The sequence below is a fragment of the Strongylocentrotus purpuratus genome, unplaced genomic scaffold (assembly GCF_000002235.5).
Source record: "Strongylocentrotus purpuratus isolate Spur 01 unplaced genomic scaffold, Spur_5.0 spur5_scaffold_19, whole genome shotgun sequence".
Taxonomy (NCBI): domain Eukaryota; kingdom Metazoa; phylum Echinodermata; class Echinoidea; order Camarodonta; family Strongylocentrotidae; genus Strongylocentrotus; species Strongylocentrotus purpuratus.
Genome location: NW_022145604.1, coordinates 7305787 through 7327171, shown reverse-complemented (window position 1 = coordinate 7327171; position 21385 = coordinate 7305787). Strand labels below are relative to the sequence as shown.

General features: G+C 38.1%; 1 protein-coding gene across 1 annotated transcript; it reads right to left on the bottom strand.

The window, feature by feature from the left end:
* Positions 1-1468: 1468 nt before the first annotated feature.
* Positions 1469-20807, bottom strand: LOC105436534 (basic helix-loop-helix transcription factor scleraxis-like). Its single transcript, XM_030990163.1, has 2 exons — positions 19430-20807; positions 1469-1965 (listed from the first exon to the last, which is right to left on the bottom strand). The coding sequence occupies exons 1-2, from the start codon at positions 19964-19966 to the stop codon at positions 1900-1902; spliced, it is 603 nt and encodes a 200-aa protein (XP_030846023.1). The 5' UTR covers positions 19967-20807; the 3' UTR covers positions 1469-1899.
* Positions 20808-21385: the final 578 nt, after the last annotated feature.

Genomic DNA, 21385 nt, shown 5'->3' with positions numbered 1-21385 from the left:
ATATAAAAATCTTGTGACAGATATATAAGAACGTTGATTTATAGTTTAGATACAACATTATCCCGTCATTGGTACCCATGTATCCGAGCATACTACAGTGTATTTCAATTTTGACCGATGTAAACATGTAAAATAGGTAGTACTGTTAATGAAATAAAAAAAATAGGGTAAGCCTTATAATGTTATTGCATGCATTAAGTTGTCTGCAAATAAAATAACTCATTTAGGGAACAAAATACTCCTCAATAGATTTGCGCTACTATCAAATCTGTATGTTGCTCATACAAAACAAAAACAAGACAAAAAAATGAAAACAAATCTATATAAAAAAAGGGAAATTAAAATCGCGAAAAATTCTTTTTCTTGAGGTACATGAATACAAAAATGAAATCGATAGGTGTTAATTTCATGTGAAGATTTCCTTTGAAAATACGCTTCGTCTAGCTTTGTAGTTGTGATGTTAAATCATATGACAATAATATCGCTTTTAGTGAGCTAGAACAAAACATCTAATAATCTATACATTACCATCCTAAAACATAATTCTACCGGATTTATTTACGTCATAGTACATCATAGAAATTTCCCTCAGCGGAGCAACATGTAGAACTATATCAAGATCAAATTTTGCTCTTCACTCTTCATTGCAAGAATAAAGTGGAACCGCAATTTTTATCTATATTCTACAATACTGCATATAAACCATTTCTTCAATAATGTATCATATTTTGCTTAAAGTCTCTCGTCTTTACAAAATATTCACAAAACTATATGTTACAATGATAAGGAAAACATTCTATACAACCAATTTACAAGCATATTTTGCTGCGAACATTTTAACACATTAATAATCTTTATTATTGTCAATGGCAGCGAAATTATCCGGTTGACGGTAAGCATAAACCAATGCTTAATCGAAGTTTTAAAGACCCACAGAATAAAGAAACATTTGAATATATACCCAATAAAAATGGACGATTTCCCCTCCCACAATGCAAAGCGCGCATGATGACTTCCGGGATGCAGAGAAGTCACGTCACAGGTGAATAGAGCTCAGTCTGTTATGTTGCACCATACTCAGTAGGCTTCATGAATTCAAACGTTGATCAGAAATTCAAACAGTTCTCATTTACCATGATTCTTCACACTTATCATAATAACTGACGACGTCATGAGATTTATGTAATAGTTGAAATCAGATGCTTGGTAACAGCGAATCTTCAAGTTGTCATTGTCTTTCTATAATTGGGAACATTTAGTTCTTCGCGGTTTCGTCAGATAAAGAAAAGAAATGATGAAAACAAAAGTCATAACCAAATACAAACGTTCGTTGGTGCAAATGCTGAACATATAACTTTGAAGACAACTGTGCATCGATGTTGTAATGAAGTCGCTAATATAACCCCAAACAAATTATTTTCCCCCTCCCCTATTACCCCCCCCCCCCCCTTGTTTAAAAAATAATTGGCCTCCAAATAAAAAGCACACCAGTTCGTTGAAATCATGAGTCATGAGATGGGTTGAGCCTGTGATATGGGAGGCATCCATCTTTGTGATCTTAGCTCTCTATAAACCTGCAGTGGTCTACATATATTATTTGTAGCAGCTGGATTAACGAGTTGGTCGAGCCTGTGATTTAGGGAGCATATACCCAAGAAGCATACATCCGTTTTCCCATACTAGCCTATGCTGGAGTCATGAGTTTAGTTGAGCCTGAGATGTGGGAAGGATCTACCCAAGAAGCATACATCAGTTTTCCGATAGCATTTGCTAGAGTCATGAGTTTAGTTGAGCCCGTGATGTGGGAGGCATCCACCCTAAAACCATGCAGCCGCTTTTCCACAGTCTTTGCTGGAGTCATGAGGTGATAGAGAATTTATGATGTGGGAAGGATCCATCTTATCTCATCATGTGTGTGGGATGCCGGTGGGCCATCATGGCTTCCATGTCCAACGGTCGCATGTGCTATAGGACGAAAAAGAAAATAGAAAGGGAGATAGAAAAATGAATTATTATTTTTTCAGTCTCAACTCATTTTAACAGTCATATCTCACGATTATACTTACCTGCTTATGAAAGAAAATAATTTCTTTACGTATAGGCCTACTGTACAACTAGAATTCATCAAATCAATTTCCTTGCGGCTATATGATCATGATAAAGCCTGCAATAAAGCTACGTATATTTGTAAAAACAGACTACCAAGGAAATGAACATAATAATGGAAAGTGCAAAATGTACAAATAATCACATTTAATCGAATACTAAAAGGAGTGAAGATGTTGGATTTACATCTATGCATTCAAGACGTAATGATAATTTCAGTAAAATACCGAACGTTTTACAAGACACCGTCACAATTTTGTAAATAGCAAAAACGAAACTGTTCACTATTACTTTAATAGTCAAAAGTTTTTTCTCATAACTTTGATATTCATCCTCAAAAAGTAAGTAAATCTAGGTTAATGGCATTCCGAAAGTAAAATGTCAACAGTGTCCCGCGATCAAGGTCCATTTCTCATGTTTTAGGGAAATGGTGTTAGTGATTGTTGTTTCCTAGATACAATGTCGAGTTCTGGGAAAGGTAAATAACATACTTTAAGCGACTTCGGGCAAATTTAAAAAAAACATGTCACATCTTTATAAGGATTTGCTCTTCCATGTGAACTGCGATGTTCCTTCCTCATCCTTCGCTTTAAATGGGGCGGGGGGGGGGGGGGGTCGGCCAATATTCACAGAATATCACTAAATTAGGTCAAATCATGTATAGTGTAAAGCCTTACAAACATGCAGCTAAAAACGAAGATTATTTTTAAAATCTTATAACTGTCACTCTTTCACATCTTCAAATCATGCACAATCTAGTAGCCGACAAAGTCGGAAAATCCCCTCTAGTGACACCTTGTATTAGAAATACCAACCAACCAAAAATCCCTAACCTTTCAAAAACTTCTCGAACAACATGCCCAGTCATCTTCTAGACAGATTTCTTAAAAATTTGTTTTAATGAAACAATTTCCTCTCAAAACTAAACACAATGGAGTTCTTGGTCATATCAGACTTATATTAAAAAGTAGCCTCTACAGGCCAGGAGAAGCTAGATGAACGTTGCAAAATGCAGCAACAATATCTCTAGACGCATGCATAAGCCCCGAAGGAAGAAAAAAAAACACTCGGAAAACTATGACAAAAATAATTCATTGACCCCAAATGAAATGTTTACAAAATGTATCGATGGACATGACCTTTTATGGATTCCCAAACTCATAACTACGCTGATAATATTATGTTGGGTAAAAAATAAAGAATTTATCAAACAGCAAATTAGCAATACTCCTCTTACAAATGACTTGCTAGGAAACAAAAATATTGGCACGTGTAAGTTCAAAGATTTTTGTTTCACTTTTGTTTCGTTCGTCTAACCCATGAAACCGCGGACATACATTAGTAAAAAAAAAAGAAAAAAAAAAAGAAGAAGATATCTCCTCAGACTATCAACAAATCTGTGTCGCCTAGCCCTTCCTGGTTGACCTTTCTGACTGCACTTTTCGTGGTCTTGTGTCTATGGTGTCTGGTGGCGCTGACCTGAGGTCAGCTGGGGTCATCGGTTTGATCCAAGGTCTACTTCCGATCACGTGGGCACACGAAGCATTGTTACAGGACGCTGAGACAAGGGATTGTGCGAGTAAAATCCACGTTGAGACCAAGGAGCTTAGCTATAACTCCAAACTCGACAGGAGTTTTGATGTGGCAGGTCTGGATATGGCATATGTCTAGTTCAACCTGCACTGACCATGCATGGCACATAAAATTGAAGGGAGACCTACATTTTCCTAATTTATTCAGTGTATTTATTTGAATGTACAAAAGTTACTTTATTTCTGTGAGTAGTCATCGAAGCAGGGATGTGGATAATGACAAAAAATTAAGCAACGATTTTACCAGTATTCAATATCAATAATACTTATTGTTATGAGATAGAAGAAAAAACTGATACAATACAAATGTCAAAATTCTAATAAAATGCAAGTTGTTCCATGATTATTGCAGCTACTATCTCAGTGGAAGGCTGACACAATGTAAACATAAAGCAAATAAAATACTGTAGTTAAATCCACCAATTGATTTCGTTAGCACTTCTCAAAGTTCGACACTCTTTTTTTCCATGACATATCTATTGGTAAGTGACCGGTGAATGAGCACAATATAACTCCGATCACGACGTTAAACTCTACTAAATATATAAAAAATAATATGAAACTTGGAAGCTGGAAGTGATGTAGCAAATGCAATTCGAGTTTCCTCCACCGGTTTGTCGGTGGGTTGGTACCGGCGAAGTTGTGGGTCAAAACACGAACCCGCCAACGCAACTTCCACGCCACAATTATGTCGCCTCTGATTTAATCTGGGGTTTGTCTGTGGTTTTCCACTTTTGTTACAATTATATATATATACATATACATCTACTCACGTCACGTCCTTATTTCATTTATTTGGAATTTTAAATTTCAATTCTTACAATACATGATGTTCTCCTGATTTTCTTCCGCCACATATCCAATTTTAATGTAGAGACATATCTTAACATATTAATTTTTTCTTTAAAATAATAATATTCTGAAAGATCTAAGGTTTATTTCAAAGTATTATCATCCATCAGTTGAAGTTCTATTGATCATGCCATGTTTCAACATGTTCAATAACAAAAGTATGTATTTCATCGAAGGGCAAACTATTTATTTGTCAACTTGATAGCATGGAACTGAACTAAATTTCATCAACTAATAAATCATCTTATTTATTGCACTTTTCATCAATTATATACCTTTATCATGTATATAAAGAAGTAATTATGATTTAGGAACTTAAGTATTAAAAGTAACATTCATTTTCTGCTCGGAATATTTACATGAGCGTAAAGCCCAAGCTATTGATATTGAAGTCCCATATGCATGATATTCGCGTAGGTTTACAATCCACGCTGCTTGACATCGAACCACGCCATTCAACCGGTCCGTCCGTGCCTCAGCTCCAGCCACTCGTTGGAGATCGAGGAGTAAATGGATACAATGTGGAGGGCAATAGAGGAAGCACGGCTTACTGCATGTTTCATCACTTCGGAAGTAATAGTTTACAGATGGAACCAAGTGAGTAGCGATGGGATTATGAGTATTGGCTTAGGATTGAGATTGAGGGTACTCACGAGTTCTTGTTCTAGTTCTAGTCAATCAATAGGTGTTCAGAAGGTATAGTGGTAGAAATTCGAATTTATGATAATTTCACCTCTCTTTAGTTCTTCACAAAAAAAAATGATTTAAACATTCCTAACGATTTTTATAACACTCCAGTCTATTGGGGAAAATGAGTAGGTAAAATCGGTCACTCAAAGTTTTTTTAAAACTTTTTTGAAGCACTTTATGATCTTTTTGAAGCGCAATTTTTTGTAAGGGCTTCAATACTAGTTATTTCACTATATTACAGACACTGATAACTCGTAGGTCCATGCATCTCATATTTAACATTGTTGAATGATTCCAAAACTTAATATCATAAATTGTAATTGGCCAAATTTGTCGTGCATTGAAATGTGCTTTTACAGTTTTTCCTCCTGCATCTAAAATCTTAAAAGTTATCCAAATCAAATTATATTTCCCTTGAGATAGTGCCTGAATTTACAGTCGTTGGAGTATTTGTTGGTGACCATCGTGTGTTACAAAGATGGTGAAGACATGTTCAATTAACGTTTGCCTTTACAGTGTTATTGTCCTGCTGCTCCTGCATCAAAAATCTTAGGAAAGCTTAAAGTTTCGGAATTATCAAAATCAAATTATATTTCCCTTGAGAACGTAACGATGAAGGATGAATTGAGGAAGATGAGTCATCCCTCGTCACAGCTTTATCAGGGAACAATCAATGTTTAAAGTCTGGTGTAGATGATGATTTGGAAGGCTATCTTTGTCCAACTTCTGTTGTCAATTTGCGAGGGATTTCAGATATTAGGTGGATGATTAGGATTGTTGATCCACCGTGGGAACAACATTATGAATACCAGATTCTAAAATAAAAGAAGGAACGTTCGTCACGATAAGGCGCCCCACTCTATACCACCCTGCATGCACTTCAGAAGATTTTTTTTTACAGCATCTCAAATTTGCCCGGTGAAATTTTTTTAATTATCACTCTATTCCTTCACAAGAATCGTGATAATGCATTAGGTAATAATTATGCCTAATTATGAAGGGATGATGAGAACTTGTAAAGGTAAACTCATGTGGAACTATTTAATTTTTATCTAGGCTTATAATGGCCTTCAATTCAGAGCAACTTGCTTTTAAGATTTATTTCCCTGTGCAATATTGCTGATTTCACATTCCTCTAAAATAATGTCGTTTGCCAAAAGGTGTACCCAAAGATAGAGGAAGAAAGGACGTAAGAGAAAGAAAAATGAACTAGAGGAAGCAGAAATTGAAAGAAATAGGGTAACATCCAGAAAAACAAAGAAGGCGACGAAGAAGAAGGAGGCATATGAGGAAGAGAAGGAGAAGAAGAAGAATATATTAAGTGTGGAAGTTCAACACCAGTCAAGTGTTGTTTACATTGATCTGACCCTCTAGGTCATGTTGTATTTTTGTTTCATTCACTTCCAATTCTCAACCTACTTAGGGCCGAGTCAAAGTGTTACACACCTACACCGGTGAGGAAAGAAGAGTCGGAGATGTCGAGATGGGGGTAACAAGAGCCTGAAGAGGGTAAAAGAATCTTCTACCCGGCGAAGGGAGTGATGCGAGCCCGGTGGGAACCAACTCCAAGAAAGAAACACAAAATCCTGTCCTATTCCCAATACAACTTGCAAGACGAACTGAGAGAGATAAGAAATGGGATACTCCCGACAAGAGTTTAAAGATATGACATGACGCAAAATTATTCAAAATTGTAAATGGAAGCTACTTTTTTAGAATACAAAATGTTTCCCAAATTATTATATTATGCCTATTCTATCACAAAAACTATCTGAATACTGTGAACGCTCTTTCACTACCGTGAATACATTATTATATCGCATAAAATGCATACGAATGTTTATGATCCTAAATCTTCAGGCCCAAACAGATGACATATACCATGTTTAGTCCATTACTCCTATACTATGTCAATAAAATGCCAAATTCGGGGAAGTTTGGCTGGATTTAAAAATAAGACGATGGAGATTACCCAAGAACACAAAATTGCTGAACGTTCCTAAAGTTAGTAGACAGGTTGACCACTTATTTACCATCATGTTGGGCATCTAGCATCTTCAAAAGTGTTAGTGTGTATTGTAATCATTTAAATGCATGGATTCATTTATTATGATCTCACAAGAAAACGTCTAGACATACGTACATCACAGTTGCATGATTTTGTCTATTTCTTTGTGCCTCCATCGTTCTACCCACACCATTCTACACCGAATGTCCTCACGGCGGGGGAATTTGGTCCATTCCAAACAATGTTGATCAAGTTGATAAAAGTTGATACAAGTGTTGGAAGCCTCGTCTCGCTATTGACAGATCCGACACCCAAATCAAATAGAACCTAATATTAGGAATATATTCCTACGTTATCATATTGCCAGGCAGCTATCATCATACCCAGGCCCCGGCTGTGTTTGAATAGTGTACCATATCTATAATGCAATGCCAAGTATTTCGGCGAACTGTGAAATAGAATTTGAATTTTGAAGATGGATATTGTAAAGAAAGGAAAGATGGTCATAGAGGAGAAGTAAAATGTAGAAAATATGAGAAAAGGGGGAGGAGAGGTTTTACGATAAGAAGGAAGATATGGTGAAAGCGAGAAAGGGGGTGGCTGGCGCGGCGTAGCAGATGAGAACGAATGGGGATAAAAAGAAACAAAAGAGAGAGAGAGAGAGCCAATGCCTATAAGATGAAGACTAAGAGTTGAATGTTACATGTATCAGCCCATTATAAACAAGATGGAGATGGTCGATGTTAACATAATGACAGCAAATATTTGTTTCTCTGCCCTGGAGAACAACAACAAATATAATGTATTTTACTCATGTTTCGTTTCATTCAGACCCAAACAGATGACATATACATATAGTCCTATATCGTGTTTGTATCTAGGATTCTATGATTTAACCCCCCTACCTTCTTTCCTTTTTTCCCCCTGTTGTTATGTTCTTCAAATGTTCATATTGACTGTTTCCCCCTTGTTTCTGTTACCTCTTTCATTCTTATTCTTCCACAAATAACCTGCTTCTCTAGGTTTCTTTCCCATTCAAAAAACACAGAAATCTATCAAAGAAAAATTATTATGATAGTTGAGAAAGGAAATAAAGGGGCGTTCGTATTCTTGAAAATACACGAAGATAACCCAGCCCAGATCTATCTCTTCCACACACGAACGAGTGCTATTGGAATATTCCTGGAATTTATTACAACTCTCTGAAATTCGGACATACTCCCATGTCTGTCGTAAACGTAATGCGAAACAGGAAATAGTTGCATGGACGATAAATGGCCTATTAGCGTATGTACTATGTGGCGAGTTCAAGGCTTTAGTACTGGTGTAATGCATGTATTTTCAAGGAGATATTAATATGCCGAAGCTCACCTTGGTATTTCCGGGTCTGTACGATTGGAACTTTCTTTTTGTAACGACCTTTGATATTAATATCTACTATATAGCTTTCAATCGAAAAGTCCACACGGCACGAAGAATACGGGTGAAATGCGGAAACTTTAGTTTTATGATTTACATGTAGGCCTAGTTAGAATTCCCTTGGTTTATTTCTTGGTTTTATGTTGGGTAAATAATTGTGAAAAACGTTATGAATTCTTGTAAAACAGAATTTGAATAAAAACGTTTAATTTTTAAAGCTTATCTGTACTTTACGTGATGAGGCTATATGATTTGCTACGTCACGTCTACTGATGAAATAAAAGATTAGCCGTTCTTTGGGTGACAATATAATACTTCTTGTCTGTTTGTGTCATTTTTTAAACAAATGATAATTATCTTATCAAGAAGATAATGGATTTCCATCCAAAATTGACCATACAAACTAATACCACACCGCTACCATAGCGTTAGTATGAAGTAATACTGATAGATGGGGGGAAAGACAACTAAAACCAGACCTAAAGAAATCATCTACACTGATTTCAGTCAAGGTATATGATTTCCCCCTAGCAGTAACAAAATATGCCTGATTGCTCGACGATAGCAATAAATCAGACTTGAAGATTATGGTGACCTACATTTTTCTACCGTCTTCCACTTTTTAAAGACTGAAAATCCTTAGTGAAATCTCTCTAGATTACCGCATGTATCCCAAACCCAGGCAGGATAAAACTAGAAGGACTAGGGACCTATATTTTTACTACTTTCAGTTGGTACAATTCGAGTAATTTGTAGAAATCAGACAAGTTAGATGAAACAGCAATTCATATGTCCTGATACCTGGGGGTGTTTCACAAAGATCCTAAGTCGATCTTAACTCTAAGTTGGACTTAAAATTATGGAGAGCCATGTGTAGCCTTATAAAAAAAATATTCAAAGCCGAAATTTCAAGTATTTCGGACTTTTTAGTTATTCCATATCAAGAACATAAAATCTCCTTGATAATAGAAAATATGAATGATCTGAATCAACGTTTTTTTGTCTTTTAAAATAACTTGTACAAAATATTGTATAGGTGCTAACGGCTTTCCATAATTGTTAAGTCCAACTTAGAGATAAGTTCAACTTAGGATCTTTGTGAAACACCCCCTGGATGCATAATCGAGAACATAAACACCAAATATGACACGGCTGAGAAAAAACAAACAAACAAACAACAAACAAAAATAAAAACGTGATTTAAAAAATAAAAAAAAAACCTAGATCTTGTCCATAGAATTAATTTATGAATCATTTGGTCAGCTTGAAGTTGAAGCAGCACTTTCCTTGGCACGGAGAAGGCGAAGCTTCTTCGGATAGTAATACTGAACTGGTGTATTTGGCCAGGAATTGAGTTCTCCATTTATAAATATAACTACAGGTTAAAGCCAAGGAAATATGTCACATTTCCCATGTACAACCTCAACAAATTGAGGGGACAAACAGACTTTACCACTGACTTGATGGGGTCGAGTGGCAGCTGAACACATCTACCCCACCTGCTAGCGACAATCAATGGGCCAGGCCGGGCATCAGGCTCTCTTATCACACCGTGGCATAGAAAGCCCACGACCATGTGCTACCAAAGAGGTGGAAGGGAGATCTCCCTGATCGTATCATGCTTTGATGTTTCTTTTGTCTGATGTAGATTAGGCGGAATAGGCCTTATCCCATGTGACACATGGCGATAAGGAAGAAAGTGATTCCCTTTCGTAATCTTTATTTTCTGTCTCACGCGGATAACAGTTAGTTACCCATGTTAATAACCAAATGGCGACAGTTTTGTGACAAACGATACTAGATAACGACCTTCAGGCTCCGAACATACGGTTTCCAATTGCTATACTGACCATGTGGGTGTGCGTGTGTGTGTGTGTGGGTGTTGGGGGGTGGGGGTAAACAGTCTGAATTTGTTGTGTCATATTGCTGATAGACAGGAATGAATGAGTAGGCTTGACATATTTTATTTGGCATGGGTCCGCGACCTGAGGGTCTATGTTCTGTTGATATCATAGGGAATCCTGGCAGGCATTAACTAATACTAGACTTTATATAAAAATATGTATAAAAAGTAGGACATTATCAAAAAAATCTCCTCCAGAATCCGCCATCACTTGGTTACGATTCACCATAAAAGTAGGGAGACATGGTAGATTAAAGATATGATAGTTCACAAAAAGGGCCATGTTCATCCAAGTAGGAAAAGCGGAGGGGGAGGCGGCGAGTGCCTTCCTACTCCTGACCTTTGACCCATAATTTCAGGAGAACGACCAAATATTTGGTTTATTCATTACCTATTTTATTTCAATGCAAGTACATACCATTACAATATTTCATAAACAGTACGAAATTGCCCATTCCATTTCTCTGTACCAATAAAAATGCAATCATTACCCAACCATCTAAAACAGACGCAGGACAGTGACCCATTCAGCAATAAAATGAAAACAACGATTCAAAAGAAATATAAAACAGGAAGATAGACGGAAAAAAAGGTGCCATATGGAGTCGATTTCCGCGCCTAAAGACTGTAGCCTAAAAATATCAAATACGAGAACAGACGGTTGCCATCAGCCACGCGAAGAAAGATTCAACGCGACTCTGTTATGGGTACACACGAGTTTCACGCTTGCGGGACGAGTCCGTAATTACACGGGCATGTCTCCGGGTGGTCGAGTGATGGACGCTCGCTGGGGATTTACTAGGGATAGTAACTCGATCGTATCACCGAGACAGATTATTTACAAGAATATGGAAGAAAACGAGTTACATGATTCAAGCACGTTACATTCTTCTTTTCGTTGATAAAAGAATAATTGAAAAAGGGTAAAGAATGGTGGTATTTTTGTAACTGTTTTATCTTCCATGGCCTACTGAATATTTCATATTTCTTTATTAATACACCGTCCCCCACAATATATATTATACTGTTTCGTGTTGAAACATATCGAGTTATCATGTTATCATACATTATCAAACATAGTTAAACTTGGTCCGCCTTATAACGATTTGGTAATAATCTGAACGAATCGCAAGTCCTCTAATCAATCGCAAGTTTACAGGCTCCCATCTTTTATGTACATACAGGTAGTTGCGATTCGTCACGGAATTGTATTGTTAATCAGGAGGGGTTCTTTGTAGTTTTTTAACACAAATATTCTTGATAAAATGTCATGTGTTAATTTCTTGAAGAAAAAAATAGAGGATAATACGTCATGAATATTAATTAGGAATATGGGCAAGAAGCAAGCGCGGTCCAAGAAGAATATACATTTTTGTTTTTATTGGGGGGGGGGTTCTGGGGGAGGGAGCTTTGGGGTTTGTTGCATTTATTTTCTACCTTATGCCTGGCTTTAATAATTGATATACAATCAAGACAAGAAAAATGCGGGTTTGGGGCTCCCCCTTGAGAACAGCTACCTGGATGTTACATAGGACCAATATTTCCTAAAAATATATTCTGCATAATTAATTATACAAGGACACTTGATATGAAATTTACAATTTTCCCCTGACCTCACAAATCATTTTTAATCTTCCCTTTCATCTTGTGTTGATGTTGACCTCGTGTAAAAGGTTTGCTATTTGTAGAGGTGCTGGTACAATTCATCGAGTCATTATCATTAATACACAACTATATACCATCATATATTTTGTAGTGTCTAATTTCATGAACTATTCAGACCGATATAACTTTGGCCTATGGCTTAGGCCCGTACACTTCAGGTCGTGTAAGGTCAAACTCATTAAAGGTATAGATCTGTTTTGGAAATGCCCCCCTCTCAAAAAATGAAATGGAAGCTCTTATTACCAATCATGTGAAAGAATACGTTTTGACTAATACGTGCTGATACAAATTTTGCCGAGAAACCGCCTACTAATTGATATATTTGGTAAATTATCTAATTATCGATCAGGCCTGGATAGATATCGCAAATGCACTCCAACATTGAACATTTGGGCATTTATTTTTTGTTGTTGCGAATTTAGGTTGAAGTATTGCCATCTAAACCTCTGACGGCAAAAATTAAACAATATTGAATATATATTTTGCACCCAAAACCCTTGAACCGCAATTGTACTTCTATACCGGTCTATATCTTTAAACAACATGTGAAAAGGAATAGTACGACCATGATGTGTGATTTGGTACCCCAAAAATCTAAAGAATATAGGAAAATTGAGGGGAAAAAGGAAACAAATGACAAAATTGGCATGATGCCACCTCACTTTTAAAACAGCAATTTCAAAAGACTTTTCGTAACCCCCCCCCCTAAAAAAAAGAGAGTTAAATTAGGACCTCTACTGTCCAGTGTCTAAAATTAGAGAAGATTACCCATTATTAGTTTATTTGAAAGAGCGGGGACCTGGTACGTGTACATTAAGTGGACCTCCCCCATATACATGATACAAGAAAAAATAACAACAAGAAAATGTACAAAACAAAACAAATACAATCACACAAAACGGTTTTTTAGAAAAAGTCCGGTCGACCAAGAACCAACCTTGTTATTTTGATGACGCCATTATTATTGAAGCTGCAGTATTTGTGAGGGTTTAGCCCATTGCATACAGTTGAACGTCATGCAAATCATACCATTCATTAATTGGTACATATAGATGGAATTCAGTGGTGAGATAAAATGAGAAATTGTAAAGGTGATATAAGGCAGAACTGCATGCATGGTTCTCTTTTCTCCGACGCGGCTCATAGCACAAAATAATGATAATAATCAGAGCAATTTGACGAGATGCTCAGTCACCGCATGACCTATCTTTTTTCTTGCTCTCAGTCTCAATCAGATAATTAGAGCTTTCGCGACACACTCTATTTCTTTTCTCTATTTCTCAATAAATACAAATGTATAACACCAAGTCAACGAAATGAACAACACAGGAACTTATCTTTCATCTTGCAATCCTGAAACTTGAAAGCAAGATTTCAGCTGACAACCGTTTTGACATTATTATAACTTTCAATGGATAAACTGTGTAAAGTAAGATAATTTCATTTCAAAATGTTCACCTTTGGCAAGAATTAAACCAGCGTCTGCTTTTATAAATTTTAAATTTTCATACTACACACCATTAAACCAGCTGCTATCAAGATAAGATTTCAAAGAACATTGCACATAATTGCATCGGTCATTCTTAGATAGGATACATGATGATGCAGGTTATTTTACCTGACTGCTAAGATAGCATACATGCTTGAAAGTAAGCAACCAAACGATTGACGGCTTTAGATCCTCTCCGAGGGACCTGGTAATGAGGATTAATGCCTTACCAAAGTGCACTAGCGCATCGACTTGGTTTGGAACCCCGGTCACCGGATTACGAGACCACTGCTCTACCGACTAAAGCTATCACGCCTCCTCATGTCAAACAGAAAAGGCCTAAATGAGACCTTCAAATTTATATATTTTTTAAAACTATTTCCATAGGCATAAACTAGAAAATTGAATGCCAGATAAACTGACCATGGAGATAAGAAGAGACATTCTATCAAATATGAACAGACGATCTCTGCATTGCAGCACATGCAGCCGGTCACATTTTCCAGGTGTCTGAATTAGCGCAGGAGAAACAGCTGTTCAGTGTTCACCTTTGATATTTTCTCCGTTGTAAAATGCAAACCAAAAGGCGTCAACTCCACTTTGATAATTTTATGACATTCTGAATATCTTTACCTGGGGCCATTTCTGCACCCCGAATACTGAATATGTGGATATTACCAATATTCGGGCACCCCCTCCCCCCCCCCTCATTTTCAAGCCCGTGCTCTTTACCTTATATTCTGGCAGTGAGATGAGTACTTTGTAATAATTTCATCTTTTCAAGTAAATGTTTTTCACTACATAAAAGTGTCGAAAATTTTGCTCGCTCGCTTCCCGAGCTCGCACAATTCAAAAACCAGAAAATTGACAATCTGGCAAGAGGTGTAAAGTTGTAAACCCGTTTACGCTCCTTGCTCCATTCATAAAAGCATGTTGTGAAATGTCTTGGAGTGGATTAAGAACCTTATGTCAGTGCACGTTGTGGTCCTCATGTTAAATGAGGACCCGATGACATGTTCCAATGGCGGATCTTTAATTGGTTAATTTGACCGGATCAGATCCTATCTGCGGCGAAACGTTGGACATACTAAATGCGATCCGCGGACTGAAAGAAGCGCGAATATGTGTCCTTGATGACATAGTCATTTCGATTATCACCTATCCTAACGTCAAGCCTTACAAGGCAGGAGTATCAGTGGCGTAGCTCCGGAGTGGGGGCACCTGCTCGGTGCCCGTAATGGGGGGGGGGGTGAAAGAAGCCTAAATGTTTGTCACTGAAAGTCATTTCTATAGCATCTACAGTCACTACAAGCCTTATATGGCATAATTATGGTCGTATGGACAATGGAAAATTGCTTGCATCTCCAGTTAGGGGGGGGGGGGGCGGCGTCTACCAATGTCACTTGTCTTATTCACAGAGGCTTTTGTACATGGACAAATTAGGAGCATAAGAGGAGTAGCTCTGGAGTCGGGGCACTTGCCCTATATTATCAAACTGAAAAAAGAGGGGATCCAGTTAGGGGGCGGCGTCTACCAATGTCACTTGTCTTATTCACAGAGGCTTTTGTACATGGACAAATTAGGAGCATAAGTGGAGTAGCTCTGGAGTGGGGGCACTTGCCCTATATATCAAACTGAAAACAAAAGAGGGGATGAAAAGTAAGATGGGAAAATAAAGCGACAGACGGAAGGCGAAATGAAAAAGGAGAAGGTTCGGTCCTTTCTCGCTGATCATGTTTATCTACGTAGTAAGATCAATGTCACTCCCCCTACCCCAACATCACAGTGCCCCTTCAGTAGTTGTATTCACCCACCATCCTAACTATCAATTGCAAAAACGTCTTTAAAAAATAGAACAGAAATTGTCCGAGATAAACTTTGGCAATTTCTGCAGGTCTATCGGAGCTCTGACTATTTATTTCAGAGTCATTGTCAAAGCGACCAGGGAGATAAGGGTAAAAGCTATAGTTACAGAACTTCATGTTTTCCATTTACGAAGAGAATAGACGTCTGTCATCTAGGTCATGTTTTCCCCCAACTAGTATAGTGTACAAAAATCTGTGCCTCTGTAAACGGAAATAGCAACATCATTAGGTACTAAGTTAATGCAGGGTATCAATTATCATTTACCGACTACCGAAAACATCCGTTTCCTTCTGTTTTACGCACTTTTGATTAAAGACCCCAGGGCCCCGTCTTACAAGGAGTTGATATCAATCGTAACTTATTTGCGATTGATATCAATCGTAACTATGTACATAAGAGATAGGAGACTGCAAACTTGCGATTGATTGGAGGACTTACGATTGATTTGGATCGATCGTAACTCTTTGTAAGACGGGGCCCAGAACTACAAAGCGGTGCCGATAATGAGGGTATTATACCTGTATTTGCGGTTAGGCGGCGGAAACACTTACAGCATCAAGTGTTACATAATCATAGAATCCCTAGGACAACGTTTTGACCAAAACAACAGCAAATAGTACGGTTGATTCCAGTTGGGATTATATTTTGAAATCTATTTTTTCTCACTTATTCATTCTTTTTTTCTTCTTCATATTGCAGTACGCTTGTATAAAATAAACAGGGAAAAAGGGAACATATAGCCCTGAATAATGATTTCTTTGGTCACTGTTGGAAAAGTTAAAGGAGTTCTCTAGTCCACTTTGAAAGACAGCCGTCAATAATATCGATCTTTTCTAAGATTTGTACTTTCTGGAAGTTTGCATGTCTTTTGATATAAATATCATACCATGAGCTCTTCTGCTGGAGTTCTGTATAAACCACATGGTCTAAAACAAAACTAGAGACTTGCATTGAGTTCCATCTGTCCATGGACTCGTCTTATCTTCCAAAGTACATTTTCTGAACATTGATATCTATTATGATATGAATAAATATCTGAACGTTATTCTCTGACTGTGTTACTCATAATCTTTAAACTCCCTTGGAGTTGTGGGTGGCCAAATTGAATGGATACAACAGCAGGACTATGGACCACGGGCATGCTGGGTTTGCATACACCCTACCGCATTAATGTAGTAAACCGTATAAAGCAGGCTCTTTTGATGTAAGTATGAAATTCTGCAAGATTATGTGATATAGGCCTAAGTTTGTTTGTGTATGATATTATACGATCAAGGAACACTGTGAAAGGGTTTTCTTAAAAGAAAATTTGAAAGAGAATTATCTGGACATTAGCTATTCTCACCCGAGTGTTTTAGATCAATCGTGGACTCTCATGATTGTGATCACGAAATGGATAACTCCTCACAATATGGCCCTACAAGTTCTAAATGGGGTAATAGCTGGACCTCAAAGGTAAAGACCAGTTCTGGTCATGCGATTGCATTGTGAAAGAAACGTTGTGGAATCGATCAGAATTGGTTGATCCTCTAGCATAAGTATTGGTGTGTACCGCAAGATTCTGGAATTATCAAAATGATAAGAAATTTGACCCAGTCTTGGTAAAGTTACAAGCACTGTACACAGAAAGATGTATATGGGACTACGCGATATCTATCCAGGCCGGATAGATATGATAATTTACCAAATATATTCATTAGTACTAGTAGAAGGCTTCACAAAATGTGTATCATCACGTATTAGTAAAAACATATTCTTTCACATGATTGGTAATAAGAGCTTCCATTTCATTTTTGAGAGGGGGGGAAGCGTTTCCAAAACATGTCTATACTTTTAAAGTACACGGACCTACTCACTGTCAGGTCAAGATTCTCTAGATGTTTTTAATCTATTGTCACCTCCATACTTGACGCCATGGAGGCAAGGCCAGCATCGCAACGGAAGCCGACAATTGCAGCGGGCCAGTTTCAATAGCAATCACCCATTCTTGATCTGAGTAATCACATTCCTATGGACCAGGATACAATCCCAAAACATTGCTATGAATCCTGAATGAACTATTTCGAAGCCAATGAACCAGTATAAATGGGAATCAGATCGGAATTTATTGAAACATGTTTCTGTTTAGATACAACTAGAACGAATAGAAAAATCGAAAAGAAATAATAATAATATTAAAAAAAGTGCATCGATGGAACCATTTCGAAGCAAATGAATTAATGAACCCAATATAATTTTTGTACAATTACAACAGGCAGTGGCGCGGCACATGGCCTCTATCGAATAAGGAAAAGGGGTGAAAGAGAGCAAAATAGGGGAGGGGGTCGAAGGCGGAAGGCAATTTGTACAAGAGAGGAAAAGACGCCACGCCCACTCCCCCTTTACAGTTTACACCATTCGACACTACCGCATGGTACTATCGCATATCATCACCTAACACTTCAGACCCCCCCCCCCCCCCGCATGAATACCACATTCTATTGCTGGACTTTTGCTACGCCAGTGACTTTACTGCAGCAAAATCGTAATAAAGTAAATTTGTTGATACAAAAATACAATGATAGGAAAATTGGAAATAAAAATCAAACGAGTAAATAATTATGTTTTAAAAAGGAGGTTTGGGGAAGCAAAATCTTTGCTCAGTATCGGAAGAGATTGGGAAGTATGATTCTATATATATTCCTATTTAAAATCATAATAAATGCAATTCCCAATTAATGTTTTTATCAATACGTGAAGGGAACACGAGTCACCTTGACAGAGTAATGTCGGAAATTCATAAATGAATTGATACACAAGTAGATAATAATATGGAGAAGTAGAAAATTAGAATAACATCCACCGGGGAACTCCAAAACAGCGCCCGGCGAGGATAGCGTATTTCCCACTAATCTTTGGGACTATAAATAATACTACATTACGTATTTCATTTCAGCTATTCATAAACGAGAAAGAAAAGAAAAAAAATCCCCCCATGAAACAGGCCACTGTTGGTGCCACCCCCCCCCCCCCCCCCCCCCCCCCAATAGAAGGGAACGATGCTACTGTCCGTAAAAGACCTAGTTTTCATGTACCCGAAACTAAATGAGAACTGCGAGACGGAAATGCCTTGATATATTTTGTCATAGATGCTGAATATAGAGGGGTTTATTTATATACATATGTTTTTGTTTGATTGTTTTTGTTCATTGTTTTTATTTTATTACAAAATGCAGTGAAAAACTTCAGTAAATACATCTCAAATATATTCTGTGTTTTCTATCCATGTATACAACTAAAGCATAATTTCAGAATTATACGAATTTCTTTTAGGAAAACGAATCAAGGGTTATTCAGTTGCAGATCATATAATTTCTTGATCATAGATAATTATGCAACGCTACAATGAGTTAATGTAAGATCAGGAGACAGCATATTTGAAGCATCATTTGACATCGAATATATTGTTTTAGTTCCTTTGTTCTCATTCATTGTGTTACTAAGCTTCTTATTTGTTGGTACACACTACACATTCCTACTGAACCTATGTTTTTAAATCAATAGAGTGAAACTCTTTGATCATTAAATCATTTTATCCACAAAATGAGAAAATAATCCCACGGCGAGTATGTTTCGAAAGAGTTAGGCTTGCTCGTATACGGATTGTTAGATGTAAACAGGCATCAAACCCAAAACAGTTCAAACATTGCGCGGAATAATGAAGTAATATCTGTTCATATAGGCCTACTAGTACTGTACTACTTCGATTTTTAAAAAACAAATTTTCGTATAATAATCATTTCAGTTTCTTTAAAATATATTTTTGAGAAAAAAAAATCGTGAATAATGGGAAATGTTACCTGATGGTGTACGTTCATGACAGCTCTGTTCCTCATATTGCTCATATGATTCTGCAGGCAAAAGGTACAGATAATCCTAGGGCCTGCCTCGCTACCAGGTCGGAGCATGGCCCGATGCATGCACGGCTGTTCAATCTCCTCATCCCCGACGAGAAGGAGAGTACCTAAATGGTTGATATAACTTGTCGCTAACCTTAGGGTCTCGATTTTAGAAAGTTTTCGATCCCTGGGTTCAGTGGGGATAAGATCCCGTAACTGCACGAAGGCGCTGTTGACGCTATGAGTCCGGTCGCGCTCCCGGGCGTTGGCGGCACCGCGCTGCCGAGGGATACCCTGAGAGTCAAGCTCGTAGGTGATGTTGGAGTCCATGTTCATGTTGTAGTTGTTGGCGGATGGTAGAAGGGGACGATCGCCGGAGACTCGGCGATAGCCTCCCGGGTCGGAGCGGTCTGTTGACGAGGAACTCTCGCTGTCGGAATCAACGCCTCGGCCGCCTTCGCTTTTCGAGAAGGCGTCGTGAACTTTCCGCTTCGGCATTTCTTCTACTTTTGAAAATATAATTCAAAGATCTTGGTTGGTAGCTGAACAAAAATCAAAAATTGGTTTGCAAATTTAGTCATAAAAGTGACAAATCAGTGATGTCCAATGATCAATCCTTTCAGAAAATTCTTGCGAGGCGCTGGCTCAATCTTGGCTATAAATACTTCCCAATGAGTCAGTCGTGCTTAGAATCTGATCTCCAAGAAATAAAGCTGTTGCATCCACAATTCATTTAAATAAACGTGGCACAAAAGTTGGATTACGAAATAATCAGCGTCAAATTTATCAGTCACCAGGTCCTGGGAAGAGGTTCTCAATCAAACGTTGATCCTATTTTTTAGTTTTGGATATAAACCACGGACCTTATCGTCTGATTTCGTTATATCCTCCAACAACTAAATCTAAAACTAAAAGCGCGGTAAAGAAAGAAATCGCATTTATTTTACAGACTTCTCCCAGTCGACGATGTAGATTTTATTCCAGTTTTCAGCCAAATTCTGGGCCGGTACCCAGTGGGTGAAGAAACGTTAATGGTCTTGCTTGAGGGGTAGAAAGTGCAACCCTCTCTTCACTGATCCAAAGCCGCAAATGGGACCAAGTGTTGTCGCCATAAATCAATGGTACGCAGCTGGTTAGAGCACGAGGGAGATTCGGCACACAGCAGACATGAGAGACGGACTGCTAGGCACAGGTTCTCGTCAGTCGATGTGCATTACAGTGTCTGCACGGTGAGACTATGATGACGGCATACTGCATAGGCTTTGTAGTTTAGCTGCCCCGTACTTGACAGGCTAGGAATAACAAAGCCAGGCTCTGCTCAAGGGCAAGGTGTTTTTTTAGGAATTGTAGTAAAGTGTCAAATTGGAGTGCGTGCCTGCAGACTATACCTGCAGCGCGCGCGGGAACAAATAATATAGCAACATTTAACTGCCAGGACGCTGTTCAGAATATACCAAACTATTATAGAGCAGTGGGGGGCAGGGGGTTCAAATGGCACCCCCCCCCCCCCACGCCCAGATATGCCTTGATCCTCCACTGTATATTTACTCATCCAAGATGTGAAGTGGGGGGGGGGGAGGTGCCCTTTGGACCCCCTGTCCTCCCCCCCCCCCCCCGGCCAAAGTATGACTGGGTAATACAGTGGCGCACGTGGGTCGAGACATTGAGGGGCTATGAAATCAAAGGGCGGGAGGGGGGCATCGATCTTACTACTTACTAGGTGGATGGAATCTAAATTAACAATGCCCTTCCCTCTTAATTTTTTTTTGACCAACCACTAGTGTTCTATGAGTGTAAGCAAAGGACTGGTCCTAGCAGGGACGTGAGACTTTAACTCACATGCCCTGGTCCTAGTAATATCCATAACACTTCAAACAGTTTATTTTATGTTTTAAGAATAGAGCATATTAGAAAGAT

Bases quoted from the DNA above. Each gene is read 5' to 3' on its own strand.
- LOC105436534 (XM_030990163.1), bottom strand. From the start codon at position 19,966: ATGCCGAAGCGGAAAGTTCACGACGCCTTCTCGAAAAGCGAAGGCGGC. The intron at 1,966-19,429 runs GTAACATTTCCC...TTCGTCCTATAG, and splicing joins TCATGAACGTACACCATCAG to CACATGCGACCGTTGGACAT.